Here is a 21,290-nt window from a genome sequence, read left to right as displayed (position 1 = left end):
TTTACACTTTTTTTTCGTCCAGTCTGTATTAGGGTAATTGAAGTCCCTCAAATTTGCCTGTAGATTTCTCCTCTATCTTCTCACTATTTGGAGATCTATCATAAATGCCCAGCATTGTAACAGCTCCTTTTCTGTTCCTTAACTCTAACCAAATGGATTCAGTCTTTGGACCCTCTGGTACATTATCCCTCTATAGAACTATAATATTATCCTTGACCAATCGTGCCACCCATGCCTTCCATCTTTTTTTCCTTCCCTATATCTCCTCAATACGCTGTAACTAGGAATGTTTAATTCCCGACCATATTTGGGCCAGGTCTCCATAATAGACATTATTTCATAACGCTACCTGGCAACTTGCACCTGTAGCTCGTCAATTTTAATCGTAACACATTAAAACACATCCATTCCAACGTCATGCTAGTCAGCTTTGCTTCTTTCCTCCATCTATTTCCTGCTCTTTTTACACTATTCTTTATTCGGTTGCTGATTGTCCCTCCTAGTTTTCTTTGCAGCTCATCTGTCCTCTCTGTTTCTACAGCCTGGTGCCCCTCCCCAAGACAAATAAACTCAAACCCTCCCCCACAGCAATCGTTAACCTCCCTGCAAGGACATTGGTCCCAGCCCTGTTCAGGTGCAACCCGACAAAACTGACAAAAGATCATTGACCTGAAACATTAACTCTTTCTTTCTCTCCCCACATATTCTGCCAGACCTGCTGAGTTTTTCCAGGATTTTCTGTTTTTATTTCAGATTTTCAGCATCCAAAGTATTTTGTTTTTGTGTTTGTGATATGCTTTTCCAGGTACCAGGGAGACAAAATACCATTCGGGGCTCACGTCTATGGTTGCGTGAACAAGTGTCTGTCCCCTTACTATTGAATCCCATATAATAACCATATTTCTACACTTTCTTGTACCTCACTGTGCAGCCAAGTCTTCCATAGTGCTGTGGATTTGCTTCTGGCTGTATCCCATCACCTCACAAGGTGTCATCACCCTCACTGGTATTCAACACTGAGTACCGATTTGTGAGTGCCACACTCATAGGGGTTCCTGCATTGTCTGCCTATTCTTCCTAGACTATCTTATAGTCACCCACTACCTCTGCCCTGAACTCTTTGTAACTGCAGAGTGATCACCTCCTGAAGCATGCTATCCACAAAACTCTCAGCTTCCCAGGTGTACTGTAGTAATGTCAGCTGCCTCTCAAGCTCGGAGACTGTCAGCTGAAGCTTGAGCTCAAACAGTTGGCGGCACTTCCTGCATATGCAGTTTTCCAGGACACACACAAAGTGTGAGCCCCAGCTGTCCTACTTTGTTAGCGAACAGTTATTTCAAATTGTTTGTTTTGTTTTAGCACTCAAACACCAACCACTGAAAACACAAACCATAAGCACAAAAAAACCCCCCAATAATAATGCTAACCAATAAACTACATACTTAAACTTTTAATGCTAACCACCAAATACTCATCCTAAAACCTTACTTATAATTGCTCGGGTTTCCCTGTGTAGCTGTGATGGTGACCGCCGCACTCAACTTTAATGGCACTGGCACATTTCAGGCAACAACAAGTGATCTCTGCCATATAAACCAGGTTGCCTATGCGCTTTTATTCATCAAGTGACTGGCACACTTTACAGGAGATCTGGAGAATTTGTCACTTTTGGCATCACAGCAAGGCAGCAGGAGATAGGATCATACAGAGGATAAGGAATCTCCTGGAAGAAGGTGATTTTTTAGGAGTCACCTTACAGAATAAAGATTACCGCTGTTGTACACTGGATTTACACCAATCACTACTGCAACGAGTAAGCAAATGAATTGGTCCAGGAAACACTTGTGTAAATACCTCACCAGACAGGTGCACCTGCAGGTACAATAATGGCACAAATCAGCACAAGGAAATTAACTCACCTGTTTTTTTTAAGAAAGCATTTGTTATGCCTGCCCCTTTAAGGTTCCTGCTGACTTTAAGATATAGCAAGTGTACAGACTTCCTCATCTGTTTATGGCCTTTCCAGTAGTGCACCCAATAGGTTGGATTTTGTGTAGCTGTCAAGGGCGGGAATGGTGGTGGGGGAGGGGGGTGGGGGGGTCCGGAGAATCGCAACACAGTTGTCCATCTGGAAATCTAGAGTTGTGACGTTGGTTCTTGATTTTGTCAGTGGTGAGAAAGCACAATGGCGGCACGCTTGCCTCAGTGCGATGGGAACCTATTTTAAATTGCTGAGATGCTGATCTAAATGTTTTTAAATATCATTAAAGGCAACTTTATGTCCGATGGCCGATTCTGTGAATGGTGGGCGACACTGACCCGCGTCCAGTTTCAAGAGCAGTGAAACCTGGCAGCACAAAGGCGAGAGGGCCCATTGAGGCAATGGGTAGACAGTCTTGAGGAATGCAGCTTAGGGGAAGAGGGAGGTTTTGGAGGCCATTGTGGGAGCACGGTGCTGGAGGGCTCTGCAAGAGGGTCGGGGGTAGTGGGTCTCTGCAAAGGGGTCCGGGGTTGCTGCAGGCTCTGGAAGGGGGCAAAATGTATGTTTGAGGGGGTGAGAGTGGGGGGTTCAGTATGGGGTAGGCAACCAGCTGTGTGATGGGTCTGTGTGATCACACGGCTGAAACCTAGGTTAGGTCATCATCTAGGCTGGGATTTGAGATCCATGAGCGACTACGCCAACAGAATTTGCACATTCTCATGTACCAAGGCAGGAGGCCAAGTGGGTAGAGCTGCGTGCAAAGGAGGCAAGAGAGAATCTCACAACAACTCACTTGCAACCATCCTGGTGTCTATTCACAGAGTGAAATAAAGGCTCACTTTAATGCCTGAGCTCTGTCATGTCCTTTCCATTTGTCCTTGTCTTGTGAGCAGATGCAATGTGTGCGAGTGCCCATGGGAGAGCATTTGTTAACTGAGGCTCTCATCAGATTGGCATATTAATGAGCGCTGTAGTCACATTGGCATAGCCCTAAGGGGGAAGGGGGAGGTCAACATCTCACAATTAAGGGATAATGGCACATGGCTTTCAAACAATGAAGCCTAAAGATTTCAACAAAGCATCTTATAATTATTTAACATGAAAAGTGTAATATACACCCGTGAAACCTGAAGTGTTGCTATGTGCTCTTTTTAATCTTTTTGCCGGTGCTCCCGTGCAATGTGATCCTGGTGGCAGAAGCTGGGCCGGAGGAAGGCTGCTGATTAGCTGCCCCTTGGCCTGTGATGACTATGGCAGGCGTCCTCTGACTGCCTGAGGCCTGGAAAGCTCGGGCTGCCTGGGAGTGTCCTGGACTGGTGCAGGACTCTCCTCCGGCATCGCGGCTGCTGGAGCTGGGCTTGTTGGTGGAGGAGCTGAGGAGCCGGGTGTCACACTCGGAGCGCCCTGAACGGAGCCTCCAACTGTGCCTGTCATTCTCTCCTCCTCCATTTGAAGACTTTCTTGAGCCTTCATGCTCACCAGAGAAGGACCAGGTGCTGAAGAATCATCATGGTTCCTGTTCCTTCCCTCGCCTTGCTACTGCTGCGTCAAGCTCATGGCCAAGGCGATGATGTGCAGGTCAGCGTGGACCTGTGGGATCTGGCTCTCCATGAGGGTCACCAACCTTTCGATGGAGGAAGCCATGCACTCACAGGCCTGAGACATGAAAGTTGTCATGGCATGGATGGACAACTCCATCGTCTGTGCATGGCATCTAGCATCTCCGCCGGATTTTGCACGATCCCTCTCTGCAACTCTAGCATGCCCTGTGCTGCCAACACCAGAGGCTCGTCATCATCCTGGGGCTCAGCATGGGCCTGGTCGCCCACAGTCCTCCGACTGTCAGAGGCCTCGGCTGTCTCAGCCTCTGCCAGCTGTTGGGGCGCATGTGCGGTGCTCTCACCAGCTGGTGACTCTGATTCTAAAGCCAAGCAGGTACCCACCATGGTGAAAGTATCTGTGCTGGTGGAGGGTGCAAGAGTGTTATGGGACAGTGCATCTTCTGAGTTGTCCTCCTCTCAGACTTGGACGGCTGGCCCCCAGTGGTAGTGGACCCCTGCAAATGGCTACCTGCATGAGAGAACACAAATATATAAGGCTAAGGCTGTGTTGTTCTCCTGATGCCGAGCAAGCATTATACAGGTCTCCAATATCGATGTGCATGCCAACGGGAGACAATCGTCACTCTCTTGCGCAGGGACTCCAATCTCCCCATTGCCTACTCAGTGGCCGCCCTGGGTGCTCGCCAACTCCAAGGCCTTATCCTCGGTTAAGGTAAGTGGATGTACATCTGGGATTCCTCCGCTTGTCCAGGATATCTCCCTCCTACTGTGGACTCTCTTGTCCTGCAAGAGGAAGGATGGAGATGGTTGAGAAAGGCACACAGATCAACATGACAGTTCAGCTCTTAGCAGCTCCTCATCCCCTACTGGGGAATCTGATGACTCTCATGGCGACACTTGCTGTCATGGGAATTAAGCAGGGGTGAGCTATGAGGGAAGGTGGCCTGTGGCTGAGAGACATCCATACACATGTCAGGAAGAGACAGAACCCCTAGGCATTCAGGCAACACCGCATCATTGCCACCATTCCCATGTCACGCAAACTCCCGTGTAGTCACATGCAATCCTCAAGAAGGAGACTAGTATGGAGCACTCACCTTGGCAGAATGCCATTGACCCTCTTCCTGCACTGGACTCAGTTGCACTGGATGACTCCACAGCTGCTGACCTCCTCTTCGATCTCCACCCAGGCTTGCTTAGTCAGCTGTTTGCCTACCCGATGCTGAGCCCCCACACCCTCACCCCTCAAACATAGATTTTGCTCCTTGCATCCAATTGAGACTGTTATGTTGTCAATTGGAGATGATATTCCACTACGTTTAGAATTTTTCATAGGGCGCATGGGCCCCAAGGATGCTTCAGCGGCTTGCCAGCTCAAAGGAGGTGACAGCTGAGTGGCAGGTGATGTTGACTGAAACAACCATTTAGTTCTTCTGCGTTGACAAGCCGGAAGGCTCAGGGCAGAGAGTGGAAGGGAGGGACCTTTAGAGATTTCTGTGTGTAAGGCCAGTGCGGAGGGCTTTAACTGGAAGGGTGTCTCCCAGGTCCCCTGTAGCGAGCACAGGCAACGCAAGGAGGGTGGTGTGACGGCTTGAAAGGGAGATGGATGCTGTGCACTCTGAGTTTGACTCCTCCAGCTAGGAGGAGAGTGGGATAGAGAGCGAGATACTGCCACATGGAAAGGGGCAGCAGTGGGCAGAGGAGCACCCGTGGCATGATGTTGTGATGGGATGCGGACATGGAGGGCACATAGGGGCAGTAAGCCAGTCGAATGTTCAAAGAAGGGGGTACCCAGTGCAAAGGGTGTACAGACAAAGGCTAAGCTTCATGGAGATGTCGGAGAACCAGTGTCTCCAAAGACTGTGTCTATCAAGGCAGATGGTTGCTAACCTATGCGGAATGCTGCAGGAGAAATTGAGGCCACTGGGATGTGGTGGGAACTCACTGCCTGTGGCAGTGAAGGTGATTGTGGGGCTCAACATTTTCACTACAGGGTCCTTCCAGGGATTGTCCAGAGATGTTTGTGGGATTTCTTAGTCAGCACCTCATCACCTCATCAGGCAGGTAGAGGATGCCTTTTTCGAGAGGGCAGGGCTATACATTAGGTTTCACACCGATCAGGCAAGTCTAGCTGAGAGGGGGGATCGGATTCTGCACCGTGGTCGGATTCCCTCAGGTCCAGGAATTGAAAGACTGCACACATGTGGCCATCAAGTCTCACTCAGAGCAGCCCAGGCACTTTCGTGAACAGGATAGGGTTTCATTCCCTCAATGGTCAAATAGCCTGCGACCAATGAAAACAGGTCCTCTATGTGTTTTCAAGGTTCCCGGAAAGCCACCATGACTTGCACATCCTGAGACAGTCCCAGGTGCCTCAACTCTTCATTCCACCTGAACACCATCTTTGTGGATGGATCCTGGGTGACAAAGGGAATCCACTAAAGACATGGCTGCTTACAGCTGTGCAGAACCTCAACAGAGGGGCAGAGGAAACTTATAAGTGCTGCCATATGATTACAAGGGTGACCATCAAGCAGGCAATTAGCCTTCTGAAAATGTGGTTCAGCGTTCTTGGGAGCCCTCCAATATGGCCCTTCAAGGATCTCCAATATCACAGTGGTGTGCTGTGCTCTGCACAACTTGGTGCAGCAGAAAGGATTTGAACTGGCAATGGATGACAATAGTGAGTGCGCCACCTCCTCCTAGGAGGGGAAAAGGCATCCAATGTTCAATGGCCATGCACAAGAGGGGATGATGGCCACGGGCATTGACATGCATGTAAAGGAAACACACAACTCCCTCATCCGCACAGGATTCAGCTTAGAATCCCTGTCACTCCATTGGACATGGGACAGGCATCTCCCTGTGGATGCCATGGTGAACTGTAATGAAAATCCACGACTATGTCAGGGGCCCTGTGATGAGACTATCCCAAGTGGTTCATTCACCATAGCCCCATTCATTGGCCACCATTTCATGGGTGCCTTTTCAAAGTCTCAACATCTGGTCATGGACTACTGGAGTAGAAAGAAAGATACAAGCTGTCTGAGTATGAATTTCAATGAATGCTAAGATGCACAAAGGAAACACACAGTGGCAAACAGGAAATAAAAACCACCCAGTGAGACTGCGTGTGCATCTTGGTGCCTTTACGCAACAGCTTCCATGTGCTCCTACATTTTGCTGTATACCGGCTGCACTATCTGATGTGGAGGCAGCCTGTTGCTCTTGCTGCTCTGGTGCATGAGATGCCCACAGCAGGCAGCCTCGGTGTGGCTGAATCCTGAGGGGCCTGGCACAGGCTAGGCCACCTGTATCTGTGCAGTGGTAGCCTCAATCATCTGTGCTGGCAGCAGCATTCATGTCACTGCAGAGTTGCCACTGTCAACGCCAGGAGGGCCTTGAGAAGAGCCCCCATAGACTTTAGACATACGCTTCTTGACCCTTTCAAGGCCCACCTGCACTCTCCAGCTTACCTGGAATAGGACAACATCTGGCAACAGGTCCATGCGTCTCTGGGCCATCTCACCTACCCAGCGCTCAACATGGCTCAAAGCTGAGGCCATACTGTGGAGGCCGATGCACAACTCCTGCACCTACTCGGTGGTCTGTCACATGTGGCTCTCCATGAGGGTCGCCACTCTCTTAATGGAGGAGACCATATATTAATATGCCAGAAACATGGCACAACCCATGGCATTGATGGATTCCTCCATCGTATGTACATGGATGGGTGTGAACAGCCTCTGGGAACGCTGACAGATGTCCACACCTTTCATGGTGCTGCTCCAGCATCCGCTGCTTCATTGAGAACACCTGAGGCTCAGCTTCTGCAGGAAGCTGAGTGTTTCTGGGCCTGTTATCAAACCTCCGATGGGGACTGGCTGGAGCTGTCACTGCCTCCGTCGCCTGCTCCTATGTGTTTGTGCTGTGCTCACCAGCTGGTCAATGCCCACCGTGAAAGTAGCTGCACTGGTGGTGGGTGGGCTGGACTGATGTGACACTGTCTCCTCAAATGGAGGATCCTCCTCTGATGTCTCAGGGAACAGGCTATATTAGATTTGGTATTGTGTAATGAGGTAGGATTAATAAGAGATCTCATAGTTAAGGATCCTTTAGGGGAAAGTGATCACAACATGGTAGAATTTCAAATTCAGTTTGACAGTGAGCAACTTGGGTCTCAAACCAGTGTCTTCAACTTAAACAAGGGCAATTACAGAGGTATGAAGAAAAAGTTGTCTAAAGTGGGCTGGGAAGATAGACTACAGGGGAAGTCAGTAGATGAGCAGTGGCAGACTTTTAAGCAGATATTTCATAACACTCAACAAACATTTATTCCAGTCAGAAGGAAGGACTTGAAGAGAACGATGAACCACCTGTGGATAACAAAGGAAGTTAAGGAGAATATCAAATCAAAAACAAAGGCGTACAAAGCGGTGAAAGATAGTGGTAGGCCAGAGGATGGGAATTTTTTAGAAACCAGCAGCGGATGACTAAAAAACTAATAAAGAGGGAGAAAATTGATTGAGAGTAAATTGGCACGAAATATAAAAACAGTAAGTGCTTCTATGGGTATTTAAAAAGGAAGAGAGTAGCTAAAGTAAGTGTGGGACCCTTAGAGGATGAGACTGGGGAATTAACAACAGGGAACAGAGAAATGGCAGATAATTTAAACCAATATTTTGCATTGGTCTTCATAGTGGAGGACACTATAAACATCCCAACAATAATAGATGAGCAAGGTGTAAATGGGAGGGAGGAACTTGTAGCAATCTCTGTCACGAGGGAAAAGGTGCTGGACAAACTGATGGGCCTAAAGGCAGACAAGTCGCGAGGACCTGATGGCCTGCATCCAAGGGTTTTAAAAGAAGTGGCTGCAGAGATAGTGAAGGCATTGGTCATAATATACCAAAACTCATTGGATTCCAGTGGATTGGAAAACCGCCAATGTGACACCCCTATTCAAGAAAGGAGGGAGACAGAAAGCAGGAAACTACAGACCAGTTAGCTTAACATCAGTCATTGGGAAAATGCTAGAGTCCATTATTAAGGAAGAAATAGCAGGACATTTCGAAAAACATAATACAATCAAACAGAGTGAACATGGTTTTATGAAAGGGAAATCATGTTTGATAAATTTGTTAGAGTTCTTTGAGGATATAACAAGCAGAGTGGATAAAAGGGAACCAGTAGATGTAGTGTATTTGATTTTCAGAAGGCGCTTAATAAAGTGACACATAAAAGGTTATTGCACAAAATAAGAGCTCAGGGTATTGGGTGTAATATGTTGGCATGGATTGAGGATTGGCTAACACACAGAAGGCAGAGAGTCAGGATCAATATGTCTTTTTCAGGTTGGAAAGCCATAACTAGTGGGGTGCCACAAGGATCAGTCCTAGGGCCTCAACTATTTACGATCTATATTAATGACTTAGAGGAAGGGACAGAGTGTAACGTATCCAAATTTGCTGATGATACAAAAATAGGTGGGAAGGCAACTTGGCAGATGGTGTTCAATGTGGGAAAGTGTGAGGTAATCCACTTTGGGAGGAAGAATAAAAAGGCAGATTATTATTTAGATGGAAAAAGATTACAAAATACTGCAGTACAGAGGGAACTGGGTGTTCTTGTGCATGAAACACAAAAGGTTAGCATGCAGGTGCAGCAAGTAATTAGGAAGGCAAATGGAATTTTGGCCTTTATTGCTCGGGGGTTAGAGTTTAAAAATAAGGAAGTCTTGTTACAACTGTACAGGGTGTTGGTGAGGCCACACCTGGAGTACTGCGTACAGTTTTGGTCCCCGTATTTAAGGAAGGATATACTAGCATTGGAGGCAGTTCAGAAAAGGTTCACTAGGCTGGTTCCTGGGATGAAGGGGTTGTCCTATCAAGAACGGCTAAACAGGTTAGGCCTTTATTCATTGGAGTTCAAAAGAATGAGAAGTGATCTTATAGAAACATACAAGATTTTAAGGGGGCTTGACAGGGTAGATGTTGAGAAGCTGTTTCCACTAGTGGGGGAATCTCGAACCAGGGGACATAGCTACAGAATAAGGGGACACACATTTAAAACTGAGATGCAAAGGAATTTCTTCTCTCAGAAGGTGGTGAATCTCTGGAATTCTCTGCCTCAGAGAGTTGTGGAGGCTAGGTCACTAAATGTATTTAAGGAGGAGGTGGATAGATTTTTGAAATTTCGGGGAGTCAAGGGTTATGCAGAGCAGGCCTGAAAGAGGAGTAGAGGTCTGGGAAAGATCAGCCATGATCTTATTGAATGGAGGGACAGGCTTGAAGGGCTGAATGGCCTACTCCTGCTCCTATTTCTTATGATTCATACACAATCAGCAGCGCCTCATCGGCTACTGGCCCTACAGGAGATACAAAAGTGCTATTAACAACTTCCACATCCACCCATGTCCTCCTGCCTGTCCTTGATCTGTAGCTTCTTGTGATCATCAAGAGCCTCAGAAACGCCAATGCTAATATTCATCGAAAGGTTTGCTGCTCATGACCATTGATTGTCTCACTCTCTCTGGGCTCCACCCTGCCTTGTCCTTTGTGATAGGCTGGCCTGCTGCAACCCAACCAATCACCATCTCTTCCTCCTACATCTGCGTGACAAGAGCAATGAAAGGCACACCACCTCCCGTGCTGCTCCCTTGTGTTATGAGCTCACTTCTCCTGCAATGACAAAATCCACAGTGTCACACTTGTCTCGTGGCTCAGCTGTGCTCATCAGACTGTGTCACTTGAAATGTCCATCATCGTGCCACTTGATGGCCAGCTGCAAACAGCCATTCACCCTTGTCACTGCAGCGAGGATCTCTGACTGACCATGGTCCTCCCGTGTGAGAACTCTGCAGCTCACTGTCCGCAGTGGTCCTTGATCATTCCCATGCATGGGTCAGTCACCTTGCCTCACATCTCATGGCTACCATATTAGATATGCAGATATGTCACCTTGCCATCATGAATGCCACACATCTTGCCAGACATCACGAGGTCATTGAATTGCTTTACCAATGAACTCCATGTTTGTGCAGCCACCCCGCAGCTGCCCGCTTCATTGGCCACTTCCAGCCATGCTTTCGTCATCAGGCTTGCTGGCCTCCTCCTCCCATCCACTGGGAACAGAACCTTTCTCTATTCCCTCACTGCCTGCAGGAGAACCTCCATGGAGGCATCACTGAAACCTGGAGCAACCCTTCCTCTTACTGCAGCCATTACTCCACAAGTTCCCTTCAGCTGCATCCCTTCCTCTGCTTTCTCCATGTGCAGCCAGTGTGAAGGCTGAAAACTGGCCTTTATAAATGCTCCATTCACCTCCCTGCCAGCACTAGCTCCTGCGCACCACCTGTTATTGGCCGGCTCTCCCACTGGCAGGACGCTAATGGGTCGCATTGCGGAAGATGACCACAGAAATCCCGTCACCCGACTGTACAACCTGCAACTGACCCTGGCATCAGGACTTTTAGTCATTTGGTCAAATCCAGCCCTATGTGACACTTTATGCTGCTGATGGCAGCATTTCTTTGGTTTGAAATCGATGGAATATTATTATAGTGGTGTGAAACTAGTTGGGGATTAAATCTCTACACTGCTAATTTTCATGGGGGCGGGGGTTCCCCCGATTTCCTGCCATTACTTCATTTTTCCGGGAGTTTCTGTTGATCCGCTGAAGTAATGGTGAGAGTTGGGAAACCTCCCTGGACATCCTGCCTCTAAAGCTTGCTGAAGATTCCCAATTGCACAAACTTGGAAAAATTAAAGGGGAGCTAAACAGTCAGGGCCAGAGTGGTCTCCTGGACGAGCTTCAATTCCATAAGGCAATCGGAGAGGAATTTTCCAGATTATTTTCCCCTCTATTGACCTTGGTTTTTAATCTGTTTTTTTGCCACTGCCAGGTATTACATGGCTTTCAGGTGGGATAGGCTGTCTACATATTGTGATGCACAAGGGATCGCAGTTGTGTGAGATGGGCTGAGTGAATGAATGGGTCTTCTCCTGTTCATAAAAAGGAACGAGTCCTGACTCTTCAACATGAGGACTAGGTGCATGATCCTGTCCGATGAACCAAATGCTCTTCTATGTTTTGTTCCTGGAATTTGTGCTATTTCAAATATTATGAGCAGAGAGTGATACTCAGGATAACAAAAGAAATCAAAATTAGCTCGTCCTTCAAGTCTGTCATTGACGTTCGAGAGAATTAGGTGACGTTTCGATCAGCCATTTAGCATCAGACCATCTGCTTCTTGCCAGTGAGTACCTGACAGTCCCTCTCACCTTCACAACAGAGCTGAGAAAACACTGTCCCTACTCTAAGCAACAACTGCCAACACTGCTCTCCTTAACATACACAGAATGCCAGCTCCAGTTACAGACCATATCTCTATTAATCATTTACCTACACATGATTACATTATTGTTTGCTGACTGGGAGCTCAGGGAGTGGGGGAGGCCTTACGCTGGCCAGTTTATGTCAGTCCAAATAAATAAGGTAGCAAGGGAGAAAGAAACGATTGTTTTCATGCATGTTTGCTTACAAGATTCTCTCCCTGATTTGATTCTAATAATATAAAAGGTCTTTGCTTTTGACTAATGATGGCAGAGCAGGAAGATTGCAGGGCCAACATAAAAGAAAAGGAGGCAGTCGGGGGATGCAAACTAAATGCTCCCTCTCTCTTAAGGGTTAGTGGATTGGCACTACCTATGCATGCCAAAAAGATCATTAATTGCCTGCTGGAAAGCTACTGCATGTGACTGCAGCTGCAAGTCAAGTGAAAGTCAGTTCTCCTTTTGACCGAATATTTTCTGCCTCAGTTTCACTGCTGGAGGCAGCAAATAACACAGATAGACGACCGAGCTGGAGCTATTTCTCACAGAGGGCTTTTAAGTCGTCCCTGTCGAAGATGTCTGCAACTACAGTGAGCACACTGAAGGGATTTTCAAGCTTTTCTTTGATGACCAATTGCTTGTGAAATATCATTTTTTCATATTTTATTGTGTCTTTTGAGCTTGATAACCACAGTGACTGTTCCAGTTTGAAGAATAGCCCATGTGGACAACATATGCAGCACAGACTAAATTCGACACTTTGCAATGCCTGAGAATAAGAATATCATATTCTGCACAACGAGTGCTTTGGCATACCCCACTTTCCTCCCCAAAACTACCTACAGGAAAATTAAGCGATGTTTCAGTTTCAGAAAAGGTAAGTTTTGTTGGAGTGTGTGCCACATTTTGGATAATATTCAGCAGCTATTTAAAAAGCTGTGAGGGCTGCCAGTGTGTCTGCTTGTACGTATCCTATCAGCTTGGACTGAATGCCTTTGCTAGTATAAAATTCTTCACTGTGCATGAAAAGATACCTCATCGCTTAAAACTGTTTTCCTCTGCATTGTAGCAAACATACAGATAGCTTTACAAGAAGATCAGATGGGGCAATTAATTACTGAATTGCATGGGCTGACAAGTCAGTCAATTTTCATGTGAAATTCAGAGACTCTACCAAATTACACATTCATGGCTTCTTTACATGTAAAGGTTAAGTCTAGCACTGGAACTCCACCAACTATCTGAGTCTTAGTTACTCTCCAGCTCTGAGAGCACAGATGGCGATTTACTGTCAATCATCCGAAAGATGTGACCAACAATAGACTTTGCATCATAAATTGTCAGTAGTTTTCCCTACATCAGAGCACATGGGTTTTCATGTGCTCAAGTGAATGTAAACATTGGATGACAAAGGTTTTATAAATCAGAAACGTGGTGATGTCTTTAATGAGAGGTTGGCTCCGATAGCCTAGTGCTCAATCATTTAACTGGTGACTTAACTATTGTGATTATATTTTCTATCCCAAGCATTTCTTCTGTTTTGTCGGGTGTGAGCTTCATCTGGAAACATTTGCCATCGGGTAAGCCGTTGTTCTTTTGTTTGTGATTGAACAGGTATCTTTGGCCAACGGCTTGAAGACACTGTACGGTATGAGCGCAGGTATGGGACTCACATGGCACCAACACTTGTGGAGCAGTGTGCAGACTTCATTCGTCAGAGAGGACTGAAGGAAGAGGGTCTTTTTCGGCTACCTGGTCAGGCCAATCTAGTGAAGGAGTTACAAGAGGCCTTTGACTGTGGTGAGAAGCCATTGTTTGATAGGTAAGGGTTGTGACATTCTGTAGACATGACTTTTTACACTATTCTTAAAAAAAAATATGAATTTCTTAATGTCAGCTTCAGTGAGTTTTATAAACTACCTTTGATGCATACGTTTGATTCAGTTTTTCCACATGAGAGAGAAAAAGAGTTGAATTTATATAGCGCCTTTCATGGTCATCAGGTGTCTCAAAGTGCTTTACAGCCATTGAAAAATTTACTGAAATGTCGTCACTGTTGTAATGTAAGAAACACAGCAGCCAATCTTCATGCAGCAAACACCCACAAACAGAAATGTGATAATGACCAGATGAACTGTTTTTTGTGATGTCAATTGAGGGATAAATATTGGCCAGGACACCGGGGAGAATTCCCCTGCTCTTCTTCCAAATAGTGCCATGGGATCTTTTATGCCCACCTAGGAGGGCAGACGAGGCATCAGTTTAATGTCTCATCTGCAAAATGGCACCTCTGATAATGCATCATCTCCCTGGAGTGTCAGCCTAGATTTTTGTACTAAGGTCATGGAATGGGACTTGAACCCAGAACCTTCTGACTTAGCAGTGAGAGAGCTACTAACTGAGCCACAACTAACAATATGGTGACTATGTTTTTCAGTAGAAACTGATTTTAGCTGTAACCGTATTATGCATTTAAGGATAAAATCTTTGGCACCAATTTGTATTGTTATTTATCAGTACATGTGATACCATTATAGACCTTAAATCAAATATTTGACTTTTCATTTCATTGCTTTGAATATTATACAACAGTTTATTCCATAAAGTAAATATTTATCGGTATATATTAGGATTAACAGTTTCTGTACAAGCTTGTTATTCAAGGTGAATAGTTTGTTTTGGTGAACAAAGTGATTGAGGGATATAAGAAATATCATAAGGTATATTTAAACTCTGTTATTGGCCTAAAGTGTTCCTGTGGTCTTTTCCAGTTCTGCACATTACTATTTTCTAAAACATTTTTATTACAAGCTGAATGACTAATAATTATATGAGTACGTGAGAGGCCTTTCTAAATCCATAAACACTGTGCTGAACCAGATCTTTGGATTGTAATTGTGGAGGAGATTGTAAATGAGAAGATGATGCTGACTTTCCATTAGGCTTGATGTGAATATTCTCAGCTATTAAGATTTTTAACCATTTTACAAAGCATTCAGTTGTCTCCCCTCTAAGTATTGCACTAATTTCCGTGCTTCATTAAAACATCCTAATGTAGTGAAGTAGTGAATCAGACTGATTTGATGAACAGGCAGGATATGATGAAATCCATTCAATCTGAGAATGCAGATTCCCTTCTGACCCATCTAATTATCTTATTGTTAATCATTCACAAACCTTCTTACTCCAACAGCAAATTACTTTTTAACCATACATTTAAATACAGCAAATAATTAGCCCACCATTAGCTCCCAAAAAATTAAGTTACAATACTCAAGTTCTCAAACTCAGAGTCAAGATTGTTATTTCTGGTACTAGCCTTAGCCAAATGAATGTTACCACAGATTTGAAAAAGTAAGGAAAGCTATATTGTCCAAGTTTGGCAAAGATGGAACAATAGCTTTAAGGCACCAAAGCTGATTGAGGATATTTGAGCCAGACTAATCAAATGTGGAAGACAGTTAAAGAGAAAGGAAATGAGGGAGGATCTGTAGAAGCAATCGATGCAAATACACACGGGAGTTTGGCAGTAGATGAGAAAATTGTTGGAGATCAGGACAAGATGGTTGACCAGACCAAATGAACAATTCAATAAAGAAGAAAATAAATCATGCGATAGAAAATTGCTTCTAATTTAATAGGTGATATTATATACAGCTGGAAGATATTGGAGGGAAAGAAATGTTTTTGAATGTGATTAATTGTACATTAATAAAGTAAATCATATTGTGAATAAACAAATAAGCAAAAAGTAATTTTATTAATAAAAAATACTAGCAGACCTAATGCCCAAACTGCAAAATCAGTAGCCATGATTACAAAAATGATGAGGAGGAGGTGGCAGTGGTGCAGTGATAATGTCACTGGATGAGCAATCAAGAGGCCCAGACAAATGCTCTGGGGACATGGGTTTGAATCCCACCACGGCAGATGGTGAAATTTGAATTCAATTAATAAATCTGGAATTAAGAAAGCTAGCCTAATGGTGACCAGGAAACCATTGTTGTAAAAACCCATCTGGTTCATTAATGTCTTTTAGGGAAGAAAATCTGCCGTCCTTAGCTGGTCTGGCCAACATGTGATATGTGACTCCAGACCCACAGCAATATGGTTGATTCTTAAATGCTCTCTGAAATGGCCTAGCAAGCCAATCAGTTGTATCCAAACTGCTCGAAAGCCTAAGAAAAAGAATGAAACCAAATGGACCACCCAGTATCGAACTAGGCACTGACAGTGGCAAACCCAGCCCTGTCGACCCTGCAAAGTCCTCCTTACTAACATCTGGGGGCTTGTGCCAAAATTGAGAGAGCTGTCCCACAGACTAGTCAAGCAACAGTCTGACATAGTCATACTCACAAAATCATACTTTACAGACAATGTGCCAACCACCACCATCTCCGGGTATGTCCTGTCCCACTGGCAGGACAGACCCAGTAGAGGTGGCGGCACAGTGGTATACAGTCAGGAGGGAGTTGTCGTGGGAGTCCTCAACATTGACTCCAGACCCATTAAGTCTCATGGCATCAGGTCAAACAAGGAAACCTCCTGCTGATTACCACCTACCACGCCAACCACCTCCTCCCCCCCACCCCCACCTCCCCCACTCTCGGCTAATGAATCAGTGCTTCTCCATGTTGAACGCCAATTGCGAGAAGTACTGAGGGTAGCAAGAGCACAGAATGTACTCTGGGTGGGGGATTTCAATGTCCATCACCAAGAGTGGCTCAGTAGCACCACTACTGACTGAGCTGGCCGAGTCCTAAAGGAAATAACAGCTAGGCCGCGTCTGCGGCAAGTGGTGAGGGAACCAACAAGAAAAACCTACTTGACCTCATCCTCACCGATCTACCTGTCGCAGATGCATCTGTTGATGACAGTACTGGTAGGAGTGACCACTGCACAGTCCTTGTGGAGACTAAGACCCGTCTTCACATTAGGGATACCCACCATCATGTTGTGTGATACTACCACCATGCTAAATGGGATAGATTTCAAATAGATCTAGCAACTCGAAACTGGGCATTCATGAGGCGCTGTGGGCCATCAGCAACAGCAGCAGAATTGTATTCAGTCACACTCTGTAACCTCATGGCCTGACATACCCCAACTCTACCATTACCATCAATCTGGGGGACCAACCCTGGTTCACAAAGAGGAGCAGCATCAGGCATACCTAAAAATGAGGTGTCAGCCTGGTGAAGCTACAACACAGGACTACATGCATGCCAAACAGCAGAAGCAGCATGTGATAGACAGGGCTAAGCGATCCCACAACCAGTGGATCAGATCTAAGCTCTGCAGTCTTGCCACATCCAGTCGTGAATGGTGGTGGACAATTAAACAACTAACTGGAGGAGAAGGCTCCACAAATATCCCCATCCTCAATGATAGGGGAGCCCAGCACATCAGTGCAAATGACAAGGCTGAAGTATTTGCCTCCATCTTCAGCCAGAAGTGCCGAGTGGATAATCCATCTTGGCCTCCTCCTGAGGTTCCAGCATCACAGATGCCAGTCTTCAGCCAAACCGATTCACTCCACATGATATCAAGAAACGGCTGAAGGCACTGGATACTGCAAAGGCTATGGGCCCTGACAACATTCCGGCAATAGTACTGAAAACTTGTGCTCCAGAACTAGCTGCATGCCTAGCCAAGCTAGGACAAATCCAACCTGGCCAATTACCACCCCATCAGCCTACTTGCAATCATCAGCAAAGTGATGGAAGGGGTCATCGACAGTGCTATCAAGCGGTACTTGCTCAACAATAGCCTGCTCACTGATGCTCAGTTTGCGTTCTGCCAAAGCTGCTCAGTTCCTGACCTCAATACAGCTTTGGTCCAAAAATGAACAAAAGAGCTGAACTCAAGAGGTGAGGTGAGGGTGACTGCCCTTGACATCAAGGCAGCATTTGACTGAGTCTGCCATCATTTTTACGTATGCCTGATGCTGCTCCTGGCATGCTCTCCTGCACTCTTCATTGAACCAGGGTTGGTCCCCCAGATTGATGGTAATGGTAGAGTTGGGGTACGTCAGACCACGAGGTTACAGAGTGTGATTGAATACAATTCTGCTGCTGCTGCTGATGGCCAGTAGCAAAAGTGGAGTCAATGGAAATCAGGGGGAAAAGTCTTCACTGGTTGGAGTCACACCTAGCACAAAAGAAGATGGGTTGTGGTTGCTGGATGTCAATCATCTGAGCTCCAGGACGTCACTGCAGAGTTCCTTAGGGTAGTGTCCTAGGTCCAACCATCTTCAGCTGCTTCGTCAATGACCTTCCCTCCATCATAAGGTGAGAAGTGGGGATGTTCGCTGATGATTACACAATGTTCAGCACCATTCGTGACTCCTCCAATAATAAAGCGGCCCGTGTCCAGATGCAGCAAGACCTAGCTTGGGATGATAAGTGGCAAGTAACATTTGCACGACACAAGTGCCAGGCACTGACCATTTCAAATTTGAAAGAATCTAACCATCTCCCCTTGATGTTCAATGGCATTGCCATCACTGAATCCCCACTATCAACGTCGTGGGGGTTACCATTGATCAGCCATATAAATACTGTGGCTATAAGAGCAAGTCAGAGGCTAGGAATTCTGCGGCAAGCAACTCACCTCCTGTCTCCCCAATGCCTGTCCACCATCTACAAGGCATAAGTCATGAGTGTGATGGAATACTCTCCACTTGTCTGGATGGGTGCAGCTCCAACAACACTCAAGAAGCTCGACACCATCCAGGACAAAGCAGCCCACTTGATTGGCTCCCCATCTACAAATATTCACTCCCTTCACCACTGACACACAGTGGCAGCAGTGTGTGCCATCTACAAGATGCACTGCAGCAATGCACCAAGGCTCCTAGACAGCACCTTCCAAACCCGCGACCTCTCCCAACTAGAAGGACAAGGGCAGCAAATGCATGGGAACACCACCACCTGAAAGTTCCCCTCCAAGTCACACACCATCCTGACTTGGAACTATATTGCCATTCCTTCACTGTCACTCCTGGAACTCCCTTCCTAACAGCACTATGGGTATACCTACCCCACATGGACTGCAGCGGTTCAAGAAGGCAGCTCACCACCACCTTCTCAAGGGCAATTAGGGATGGGCAATAAATGCTGGCCTAGTCAGCGATACCCACATCCCATGAGTGAATAAAATAAAAATGACATTTATGAAGAACTTGAAGTCATTTCACTACCAGGAAAATTATCTTTGCCTCCAGTTATACATTTACTGATGGACTCTTTTAATTTCAAAGTGACACTAATGGAGTTGAGTTCCTATTCTGCTGCTGGCACCATTTCATGTAAATGTTCACCCAGCAGACATTGTGATAACATGGCAGTTTACAAGAACAATGGCTATCAGTCCACATTGGACAGAGAATCTGAATGATAACTTTTCATCATTACTTTTCACACAATGTTTCTTCTTGTTATTTTTTCCACACTAATTGCTGCTGAAAACATTTTAAATGTATGAATCCTCAGAATGGAAATAGAATACTCTACGATGAGAATAAAGGCAGCTTGAGCTGTTCCATTGTGAGAATTAATAATTCTGGCAGATGAAGAATTGCACAATTTGGTGTTTTTACTGGCTCATCCCTTTCCCTAAACTTTGACTGTGGCTCTCTCTTGCCAACACTAGAATTATGGGGAGTTTGGAAATTTGATCTATAGGAATGAGAGCAAAAGAAAGAACAAGCTTCCATTTGTATAATATAAATTATGGTTGCCACCAGCAGTAAAATTCATCTCAGCACGTGTAATGTCTCCTAAATGGCAGAATGGTAGAAGTGGGATGAGTGTGAAGAAGAGTATTGTCATTGATGTGCACATCTTTTTTTGAAAATGTAAACACTTTGATCAACACTGGCTCCAGTGTTACTGGGTTAGGGACAAGGAAAATTAGGCAATGCTGTTGCTGCTCCTGATAGCTAGTCAGTGATCCCCTGAAGGCAAATGTCTGTCTATGTATGGGCGTTAGGTGAGACGAGGGTCAGGTTCAGGAGAATTGCTCCCCCTGTTGAAGAACATGAAGAACAGTCACTTAGATGAAGTAGCACAGGCTCGTGAAGCCGGAAAGGTGAGTTGGGGAGAACAGTGAAAGGAAAAAAGGAGATAAAGATAATAGAAAACTTGGTGTTGAGATTGCATAAAGCTTAACTCTAGAAAAATCAAAACAAAGGGAGGAGGGGAATGTTTAATTCAGGTGTGATTGAAATAATCAACCTGTGCCATTATGGCACTGTTAGGCCAGTCTCAGCCTTACTATCTTGCATAATGTGACATTTATTAATGGATTAGGCAGCAAGTGGTGAATGCCCATCTCAGCAGCTTCAGCATATCTGAAGCAGAACAGCACAGTCATATCTACAAAAGGTACTATTGTTGCTACACAGTTGGGTGTTGACAGCTTCCAAACTGTGATGCTGCCCATATAGTATTTTACCTTAAAAAGACAAAACTAGTGTGTTGCCTTTGCCCACAAGTTCACAGTAATGCTCATCCTCAAAGTCTATCATTGTAACAGGTGAACAGAAAACCATTAATGAACAAAAATGGGCTGAATGGCCTCTCTGTTCATGATTACCTTGCAATGGAAATCAACATCCACAATATCTCAATTGTCGCTAAACATCCTGAAGAGAAGGAGTTATTCCACCTTGTCTTCCTGTCCTTCATCTGCCACCGGGACTCCCATGGACACTCTGGTTGGTGGGGTCCAGGGCATCTCATAGTGCCTTGCTTTACTGGGTGACGTTGTTCTGGGATGTCCAGTTAATGATGTCCAAGGAAAATGACATGGAATCCGGGAACACTGCCTATAACTTCACAAACATAGGCACAGGCAGAGGCCCAGCTCCCAACTTTAAACTGGTGGTAACAGAACATCCCTTGGCTTATATTTGTATGAATAACAGATATTAGCTTTGATTTGGCAAATCTAGGGTTGAATTGTAGGTTTGCCTGCACCAACAGTTCAGGGGGTGAACTGTGCTGACATTTCTGAGGAGCTGGAGAACAGAAAAATCTGAAGAGGGGCCAGCGATTAAAGGGCAACAGTTCACCATTATTGGGGAAGTAGTGAGAGAAAAATGAACATATTGTTCACAATGATACAACAGGAGATGTTTGGAGAACACAAATCCCTTTGCTTCTGAAGACTGGGAGGTCCTGCTGTACGAGGTGCACCATTCGGGGCAGAAGGTGAGGCATCTTTTTCAAAGAATTCTCACATCCAAATGAAGATCGCAATTGCCAGTAGCACAGCCTCACGTTCTGCCTCCAAATCACCTCCTGAAAAATGGAGCCTGGCTTGATTCAGGTGCTGATATTCTGATCCATACGTGCTGCCAGTGAGGCTTCAGGCTGCTGGTAGAAAATTGAGGCTTTTGTGTTAAATAGC

At 45.6% G+C, this 21,290-nt stretch overlaps 1 protein-coding gene across 3 annotated transcripts in view; it reads left to right on the top strand.

Annotated features, from left to right (window-relative positions):
• arhgap24 (Rho GTPase activating protein 24) overlaps positions 1-21,290 on the top strand; it is a 499,279-nt gene that overhangs the window by 419,886 nt on the left and 58,103 nt on the right. For 2 of the 3 annotated variants that reach the window (XM_068038864.1, XM_068038874.1), the window contains one exon: positions 13,491-13,698. In XM_068038864.1, coding sequence (XP_067894965.1) covers positions 13,491-13,698 — 208 coding nt within the window. Of the gene's footprint in view, positions 1-12,318; positions 12,754-13,490; positions 13,699-21,290 lie in introns of those variants that run through there. The other variant, XM_068038884.1, reaches the window with a different exon arrangement.

This window comes from Heterodontus francisci, chromosome 1 (genome assembly GCF_036365525.1).
Source record: "Heterodontus francisci isolate sHetFra1 chromosome 1, sHetFra1.hap1, whole genome shotgun sequence".
Taxonomy (NCBI): Eukaryota; Metazoa; Chordata; class Chondrichthyes; order Heterodontiformes; family Heterodontidae; genus Heterodontus; species Heterodontus francisci.
The sequence above is the reverse complement of the archived record's forward strand: the minus strand, read 5'-3'. Positions and strand labels throughout refer to the sequence as shown.